This window comes from Diachasma alloeum, unplaced genomic scaffold (genome assembly GCF_001412515.2).
Source record: "Diachasma alloeum isolate Michigan unplaced genomic scaffold, Dall2.0 Dall_scaffold_00360, whole genome shotgun sequence".
Lineage (NCBI taxonomy): Eukaryota > Metazoa > Arthropoda > Insecta > Hymenoptera > Braconidae > Diachasma > Diachasma alloeum.
In genome coordinates this window covers 547,719-557,673 of record NW_021680499.1, presented here as the reverse complement: position 1 = coordinate 557,673, position 9,955 = coordinate 547,719, and the positions used below count along the sequence as shown (strand labels likewise).

Below are 9,955 nucleotides of genomic sequence, written 5' to 3'. Positions count from 1 at the left end.
CTACCCGATTGAACGCATTGATTTGCCAACCAACAGAGTCATTGGCCAGAAGTGATTTTGAGGACGCGTAACAGTGAAAGAGAAACACGATAACAGAATAAAATACTCGCGTCCCTCATAAGTTTCATCACGCATGGACACAAAGTAGGAACAATGGTGCTATCACTCCCGGTTTTATTGAATTAGCCAAGAACTACTCGCCGGTGATAAACCCGTATATTGATATGTACTTTGAATTGAACGTTGTAATCTTGTTTCCAGATAAATTCAGGGGAAATTTCAATTCCACTGTGATGACCAAATCACTGCTGACTGCACTGGCAACAGATGGAAATGATGATATCACCGAGTTTGAAATTACACTGGATACATTAAATTTTGGTTAAAAAATTGGGCATATCCCCGGGTTGTTTAATATTATGGGTTCAGTGGGGAGGTGGGAAAAATGTAATTTGGGGAGAGAATTCGCAGTCTGGGGTAACCCTTCCACACCAGTTCATTATCAGAGGGTCACAGATGTACGTGAGTATTAAACCCTGAATATCATTATGAAGTATCATTATAAAGTTTAGTAATGGTTTTTAATAAACATCGCTTGGGGTCGACTACACCCGGAGCATTCTTCGGGCGCACAAAGCTCGATTGTAAAAATTCTTTTTCAACTGTTTTCAAACGAGAGATTGAAAGGGAGTTGCAATCTACCTGGCTAGCCATGAGAGTCGGATGAACATACGGGGGCACAATCGGCCGAGTCGCAAGGGGCAACTTTGAGGGCTTTGTAGCTTGTTTGTAGTTTTGTTTTGTTCTGTTTCCCGATCTTTTGGTATCCAACTTTAGCTCCGGTCATTCCAATGGGACCTATTTTACCGTTGTTTATTTCCATTCCTGTCTTTTTTCGTTATCAGGGCGAAATTGGGAGCGAATAAATGTTGGAAAAAATCGTGAAATACGTTTGCATAAGTCTTTATTTAGAAAAAATATTGGTTACACACAATGAACATAAATTCAGACAGATTCGTCGATATGAATCTACGATAAATTGGAGCTTTTTATTCGTTTTTTTCCGTATTCGTCGAAACTGGAGATCATAATAGAAAAGTTTGAAACCAATAAATGAAAAGTGCTCAATAAACACGAGGATTCGTGGGCTATCGTAACGAAATGATACTAAATAATCGGATGCCGTTGAAACTTTCAGCATAAAATTCAAATTAATGCTGTGGAACAAAAAGTCGAGTATTTCGTGTTATTTTCGAGTCATTTTTTTTCGGCTTCATTTTTGTATTCTCGTGGAATCCACGTTTACTGCTCCATGATAAAAAAAACAAAATGTGAATAATACGATACGGGATAGGGGGATTTAATATTGTGGTGATGGGACGGGGGGCTGGTAGTTTCGCGTGAATAATAGTGTTATTGCGCAGACCCGACTGTTGTGGTTGCCGATGATACTCCACTTGAGGGAACACCGGAAGTCGGGGAATTCGGTGGTGCATAAGGACTTCCGCAGAGTTGATCCGCTATACGACCACCCTCCCTTAATCCACTCAAAAATGCTCCGTGCACGGTTGCTGGATAGTTGCGAATCGTGTGCTCTCCTATAATTCATAAAGGAACATTGAATAAATTATGGTAATACATTAGCAGATATGGGAGAGGAGAATTTGACGAAATAATTTTTTGAATGCAGTCATAATCGTAAAGAGCAATTGGAGGTTCTGGAGAAAATCTCAGTTTCATCCTCGATTTTTCACGAAGAACATTTCGCTCTATTGGGCCGTAATCATAAATTTTCATTTCGGATTCATGCGAAATTCCAGCATTATGGTTTGTGCGGGGGGAGGGTGAGACTAAAAAATATTCCATACCAGCGAAGAAAACTTCGGGCTATGCATGTACGCCAGGGCTAAATCGACCCGACGAGAACATGAACAACAATTACAAAACAAACAAGTGGGAAATTGCTTTCGTCACACCGTAATCAATATATTTTTGCTATTAAATTAGCAATTTGTTTGTGAATGGCATTTCTATGAGGATGTATTTTAAATTGAATTCAATGATTCATTGAATTCAACATTGCCCCAACGTTGGCAGCCAACATTGCCCCGCTGTTGAAATTTTTTACCTTTCCCTGAACATTGGTTTCCAAATAAATATTTTCAACAACAGATGACGCAATCAATCTCATGATCGAACTCGGTGAAAAGAGCATTGGGAAAAATATTTTGAATAACAATAGGATTCATTTAAACAATTATTTTCTTAGTTATCTTCGAAACGACATACACACTCATACATAGCACCGGATATTCGAACTCCTAATGCCATAATTAGTTATTCTGACACAAAAAATGGGAAGTCACCGATTTGACGAATATAATGCTTCCATTCGGAAGTGAAACGGTAAAGAACACAATAATATTGTTAAATAAAAGGAGCCCGATTCATTAAAATAACTTTATTGCGATAATTAACGGTTAAAGAAAACAATAACATGACGTAAAACTAAAGATGCGTTCGCGGATCAAGACATCAAGACATAAGATAAAAGAATAACGAATCGGAAAGAGACGATCGCACGTGAAGGTGGTTGAGAGGGGGAAAGATAATGAATACGCAACAATACGATCAATAATAAGTGGAGTAAATATGTAAGAGTGATCGATGAAACCTCTGTTATATTTTGGTATTCCCTTAGGGGATCTTTTGTATCCCAGGAAAATAATAAACTGCTTCTATCGTCTTGGGATCTCTTCATTAGGATCCAATGTATGTCTATGGCACGAGAAATTTTGGTTCCGAAATCCCAGCATCACGATTCATACCGCGGGGAGAAGATACTGAAAAATATTACAAACCAGCGAAGAAAACTCTGGGCGGTGGTGGTGTAGCCCCTGCGGGCTGATTCGGTGGTGGCGGTGGTGCAACGGGTGCAGCGAGTAAATCGTAGTCACTTCCAGAGCTACCTACAGCAACAAAACTATAGGATCCACGTGCCCAGGGATCTGCACGCCATCTTGTTACAACGCTCTCGCGTGGCTGTGGCACGACTTGGTTTCCAAATATTCCCTGGTGGAAAATACGAGGAATCTTTAGTCATATAGATCACCAGGACCTGACTTTGGGAACAGCGGTGGAGTCTCAAGTGTTCTATGCACATTCCCATGGTATCCAGGGAGAGAAGCCAAGTTGTGGGGTAGTAAAAGGATTTTGGATGCAGAGTGATGGAGACAGAGCTGGGAAATGGGAGGACCAAAGAGGATAAATAATTCTCTGTTGAGGGAAGCGTATTTTTGGCAATTTCAGAAGATTTTTTTGCTGTTGGAGAACTTTGTGAAATTGACATGATCTGCCACAGGACTTCTGTGTATTTCTTGAGAATTCAGTTTTAAAAGATTTATAATTTTTTTTTAATCGTTATTTTACATCGCTTCGACCCCGTTAGGGTATAGTGCGATGATGATCAAGACATTAAATGGTTAGATCGCACCATTCTACCCGACCGGGATTTGAACTCAGAACCTTTTGCATGTGAAGTAACGAACATACCCACTGCGCCAAGCCACCGGGCTGTTTTATGATTTTTAAAGATTTATCAAACATCAGGCGCACAACAGGTTTTCTTTTTTAAATTTGGTGGTCATTCCCTGCTGAAATAATGAAACGACTTACTTTCAGCACAGCGATGCAGCGCCCAACGATGACGTCGTCGCTCACATTCTCCATGACGCAGGCTGCCTCGCCCGCAACAAGGGCCAAGAGCACTGGTGCTTTGTACAAGTTCCAGAAGAGGAACAATTCACCCCTCGATGCCGTCGTACTGCCAACGTGACCGAACAAATTGGCAGTGGGATCCCAGAAGATTCTCTCGAAGCAGAGGACCACCTGCAAATTTCAATAAAGGAAATCAATCTCAAAGGTTCGAGAAAACCAATACCAATAGTATTGATTCACTAATGGAGGGGTATGAATCGACTTAATTGGAAGACACGACGGCTGTCGAGCCCTAGTAGAAATTAATGATTAAATGGAAATAAACCACTGAGAAGCTAAACATCTAAAGAAGATGATAGTCGTCATTTTTATGAGAATGTTTTCAAGACAAGAGCATTGCCAATTAGAATGTGAATATGAAAGGGGATGAGTTATTCTTGCAAATCGTGAAATGAATAATGAAAAATACAGCGAAAATTACCTAATATCTACACAAACCTGTACTACACTGTAAAAACTAATATCTTCAAGACGTTTTTTCGGTTTAAAAACGAGACGTTTCCTTAATATTTTGAAATACGAGTCACTAAATTTAAAACTTTTTTTTTGTTTAGTATGACGGCGGTACTATGTTAAGACATTAACGCGTTTGAGACAAATGAATTCAAAATAACTTCAATTTGGAGACACAACTGTCTTGAAAAATGGGAGAATAGCGTCTTAATTTCAGACAGTACATTTTCTACTATAGAAAATTGTTCTCTTTTATGATGACCGTAGACAGACCTCAATCGATGAATTTGTTCCCGACTTAAGAACACTATAAAAAGTGTGAAGAGTGTTCATTTTCCGCCAACTTGCCCTAACCGTCCTATAATTTTTCCAGTCACCATCATCTCAAAACCCAACAATTCACACAATTCTTTACACAACGATTCGTTGTCACCAACCGTTAAGCCAACAGAGTGCAAGCCACTCGTCATATATGCAGTCACCCGAACATGAATTTCACATTTCCCAATAAAAGCCATGTACAACGCTGAACGTTTTACCTTGTTGAGGTTGCCAAAGCCAAGTCGCTGAATCGCCTGGGATTTCCAATCCGGCAGTGGTGGATTGAATGCCACTGCCGATGGTGCTGTTGACGCTTTCAGTACCCCCAGTGGTAGAGTCACCAATACAGCATCGGCCTTATGCACAGTGGGATTGGTGTGAGAGCTGCGAGACGGTGCTGCCCAAACTTCAACACCATTTACACCGTATCTCACAGCTCTCACAGCTGTATTCAATCTTATGTCTAAGCCCTCGGATAGGGCAACTGGAACGCAGGAGTAACCGTTGCGGACTGTAACAGAGAATTCAATCATACAACATTAATTGAACGGTTCTGGGTGACGAAGGGAAAGGAAAACCCTTACATCAAAGTAGCTCTACCCTTACGGTAAATTCAAAGATTATTGAAAACTGCAAAAAAATTGCAGAAAACTCGATTAGGCTTGGAATTCTAATTTTTTTCTCAATTTAATTATCGTTTTGGTTTTTCAATGAAGAAATGTTTAAAAATCAGGATTTAACCCAGGGTCTTATGTGTAAATCAACATTTCCATTGTAATCAAAGATTAAAATCTGAATTTTTTTTCATTAGATGTGAAAAAATCAAGAATTCTGTTTCTAACTCATGGTGGCTCACTTATTTCTTCAAATACTTCATTCACGTTTTCTCAATGCCCGACCATGTTGCATGAAAAGAGTCAATCATTTTATCATGATAATTTGCACTGTATCCTGTCCAAGAAATGGACGACGAGGATCTACCGGACTTATTCACTAAAAGATCAATAAAAGCTTAAAACAGATTTTTCATTTACGCACAAAAACTAAAAGATATTTAAATAGGGCGAATTGTGGCATTCAATACATTAATATTTCGCCGGACAGATAAAGGATTCAAAGTAAATTTATAAATAGCTTGAATCGCAGTAAAGCTGGCATTGAAAATTATGTTGTGAAGCAAAATTTGAAGGGAGTTAGAAATATAAGGGTCAGAGAAGTTTTGTGATCAGAAATCCTGATGAAAACGATTTTTGTTAAGAATAATATTTAATATTTTTACACATTTGTGATATTGCAATCACATGAATGCATTCCCTTCCCAACCTCTCAATAAATTCAGAACTTCACTAAATTGGAAGAAAATGAATAAGTTACCACAAAAGTCTTATGATCCCGTCTTAATGGCGCACATTTGTGTTTCTGATGTCTTCAATTAAAACGTCTTGGAGACACTTTTACAATGTAAAACGGAATTTCATCTAATTAAAATCAGATAATGGGTTATGCCACAAATTAGTATGTGGACTAGATATTACTACGTCATATGCATTATTATGTACCCCCCACCCCCCCAAGTTGGGCACAATATCTTCTTGAACGCAATTTTTCAGCCGAAACGTCTCTCTGCAATAAAAAAATCGACGTAATCCCAAAAGAAATGAAACAATAGAAATAAACGAGGAATGTGATGAAGACGATAATGATCGTCAATAAATTGTCCAGCCCACGATGTCCCCCGATGACGCACATCTCCTCACACCCGAAAAACAAGTCATTGAAAAACTGTACGCATTTTGAGTACCATATAACCGCGCGTCGGTATGTTCTAATAATGACGCTTATGCATCTCTGTCTAGCTGGGTTAATTATGTTGATGGTATTGCCGCGTGGCTACCAAGCGAATCCTGTGGCGTTAGCCCATTTCGTTAATTAAAATTTATGCTACCAATCTGTTAGCCCGGGCGAAAAGCGTCGTAATTTAAATTAGCACTTTCGCTCATCGATCCCTCTATTATTCTGGGGTCTACCGCTACTTCGTCACCTTGATATTCAGCTCGACTGCTCTTTTCTTATTATTTGCACACCACAGAGAAAAACAGTTTCTGGTTTACGGGATCACGGTACTGGAATCTAGAACTTGGCAATGGAATCAACAAGCGTTGGGGGCATTCAAATATTAGAGGGGAGGACGCTCTGTACTTTGTGACGAGGGGGAAAAGGCCTTGCCTAAGTTGTGAAGTCACATCATCATTAATGAAGATAATTGGAGCAGAGAAGGATGTAAATTCAACAACCTCAAGGTTTGTATTTTAAGAAAGCTGGGGTTTTTCATTTCGGTACCGGCAGGTTCTTGTTTTAAGAACCTAAAGTACTAGATTACAGGTTGAGGACTAGATTACATCACACAAATTTTTATCACGTTTAATTTCCACTGAAATTTCAGGAAATCTTGTCATTAAAAAATCTAATATTTCATTGAATTTCTGTCCGAATGATCTGCAAATCGCGAAAATCCTTGATTTTCAATTTAATTTCTCAGTCAAAAATCTGAAAAATTCATGGGATTTTATTTCGAAACGTTCATGTTCCATTAATAATTCAATCAAGCTGTGGAATTTCCGTCGCAGTCCCACTGAAAACTCATGAATTTCTACGAATTCTACCTAAAATTGACATTTCATAATCATTTTCCCCCAAACTGGATTCAATGTCACTCCCATGAGAATTAGTACCATTTCTTCCATTGAATTTTTAGTATACTTCTTGGAAATTGCGTTACGTGACAGTTCCACTGAAATTTCACTGAATTTTGACATTGAAAATTCACAATTTGAAATTGTCTATAATAATTGCAAAGAAAAATCAGGAAGAAATAACTGAATGTAAAAATTCGCAGAAAATTTATTCATCTTGCTTGCCCTTTTCCGAAAAATCCCGTATTAATGGAACAGAATGATTCTTCGCCTCAAATTTTTCCCTTAATTAAAATTCAAAATCCCGAACCAAAATTTCGTTCTCCAATTACCTACATTGAACAGTAATTTTTTATGTGATTTTCATCAATTATTCCATCTAAATCCATAGAAACGAGTGAAACTCAGATAAATAAATTCTCGGTTCTCCGATCAATTGGAAAATTCCACTCAATTTCCAATCAAATTAAAAAATTCGTTATCACCCCCGCACCCCTAAATAGAATAGACTGTCGCGCTCGTGACAATCCCACCTAAACTGTCCGTGAAATTTCAATGTTTTCCTAACATTGCGAGAATTCTCACGGTGTTCATTGCAGCTCGGAGGTGTATAAAAACAACTGAATAATGATATAAATAGCTCCATATCTTTTCTATGTATAACAGTGGTATGTTAGATTGCGCCTGCTTCATGCATCTGCACTTTCTCCCGTAGATTGCAACATCGTGAAGCATTTGCACGCGATATACCGCATGATTTTTATCCTCCTCCTCTCCACCTCTCATCGCAGGTGTGTCTTAATGCACGCGAGCAATCTACGTGGTTGTTACCTGAGATGAAGCATCACAAAATGTCCCAATCGGGTTTTTGCACTTTTTTCTTTCCACTCACTTTTATTTCCTCTCCTTTTTGGGGGCTCACCCGATTGCTTCTCTGTTGTCGGAGGTGATGTGCGCCCGTTGAGTTTTTCACACCCCTAAAACAAGCGTGATGGAACAGGGGGGCATGCACACAGAGAGGACCGCCCTCGTGTTCACCGACCGTGACATCCCCATCATTTTCGTTTACACATGTACCAGTAACCACTTTACCTTTTCCAACCATACTTGGTCAATTAAAACAAACGCTAACAATGTGTTTCGCATTTGCGCGTTTTCGCCACTTGATTTTTCTACACCTGAATTTTTTTTATCGATTTTTCAGAGAATGGAATATTTTAATCTTTTCCATCAATATTCCACACTAATAGAAAAGATTTGTTGCTGTCGAAATGCTTTTAGGGAAAAAAAACATGAAATTTCAGGTTTCACTGAAAATTCAATAAAATTTCAGAATTTTTAGCAGCATAAAGATGAAAATTCCGTAATTTATTTGAATATCCAATCTAATATGAATATCCAGTGCCAGATTACATTGAATTCTCAGTGAAATCTGAAATTTCATGATTGTTCCCCCTAAATCGCCTTTAGTGTCACTGTCCTGAAAATTCAAAAATATATTACCGGAATTTTCTAGTTTTCTATTCATTTTCAGGGAAAAATGGAACTGAAATTTACAGTTCTCTTTGATGTTTTCACGAAATTCTGAATTTTCAATGAAGAAATTCCTTGAAATTTCAGTTATAATTAAATTCAATAAAAATTTCCAAAAAGTGTAGCGGAAATTTCAGACAAAATTTTTTAACAGTGTACATGAAATATATGTTTCAAGTTGACTATTTCGATCGAGCCCAATAGTATTTATTTATGTCTTTGTGAAATTCAAATAAAATAGTGATTTAATATTCCGTTTCAACGAAACAAAAAATGAAATCCTATTTACTATTTTATTTCACTATTTTACTATTTGGTTTTACACGAAACAGTTTTTGTTCCTACAAATATTTCCTTTTCTTATCCCTTATCGCCTTGATTGATCTCTCGCGGTGACATAATCGCAATGAATTACGAAAAATTGGCTCAATGGGTAGAATATCGCAGTTTATCCATATGAGTTATTTGCCGAGTTTGTCACTAAAGACGGGACTTTATATAGCGTTTCACCGATTCAGAGGCAAATTACTAATTTATTGGTAACAACAACTATACTTATTGATAAAAAAAATGCAATTGTCCATTTTTTATTGGCGAACGAATGTTTTTTCCCCCCATTCATAAACGAATTTTTATTTAACGGAATGAATGTCAAAAAGCTTCAATTGTATTCAACGGAGAGTAAAAGTGCTATGTGAATGGCTAAATAAAATGTTTTTAATGAGAAAACCCGTGTGTTATATTGGCACCAGCAGCACCAATTACCCCCGGCAATTAGCGGAATAACGAGAATGGCCCCGGATGAAAAACCCTGACCAATTGAAAATTTCGAATAGCAAAGAATATATTTATTCCTTTCGTGGATATTTTCCCATCATTCCAAAGGGATTCGTTTTTATGTTTGTCCCTTGTGTTCAATGGAACCCGTAAAATTTACGACTTTGAACCTTGCGAATAACTCTAATACTCCGGGTGACCCGTGTACCTAAGAAAATGAGAAGGAAAAATGGTATAAATTCGTGGAAATGCAGGGACACGGAGACTATGAAAATCATCCTTGTTATCTACCTCAGATTCTTCCTGAATTGCTACAGTGTAAAAATACAATTCATTTTATTCTCTCTGCTGAACTCCATCTGCACTCTTCCGTTCCCCCCCCCCCCCCCCCCCCCCCCCCC

At 38.1% G+C, this 9,955-nt stretch overlaps 1 protein-coding gene across 1 annotated transcript in view; it reads right to left on the bottom strand.

Annotated features, from left to right (window-relative positions):
- Positions 1-947: 947 nt before the first annotated feature.
- Positions 948-9,955, bottom strand: part of LOC107041294 (lysine-specific histone demethylase 1A) — a 271,727-nt gene continuing 262,719 nt past the window's right edge. The window contains exons 10-13 of the mRNA XM_015261784.1: positions 4,770-5,062; positions 3,676-3,888; positions 2,862-3,072; positions 948-1,598 (exon numbers count right to left, since the gene is read on the bottom strand). Coding sequence (XP_015117270.1) covers positions 1,414-1,598; positions 2,862-3,072; positions 3,676-3,888; positions 4,770-5,062 — 902 coding nt within the window. The 3' untranslated portion in view covers positions 948-1,413. The remainder of the gene's footprint in view (positions 1,599-2,861; positions 3,073-3,675; positions 3,889-4,769; positions 5,063-9,955) is intronic.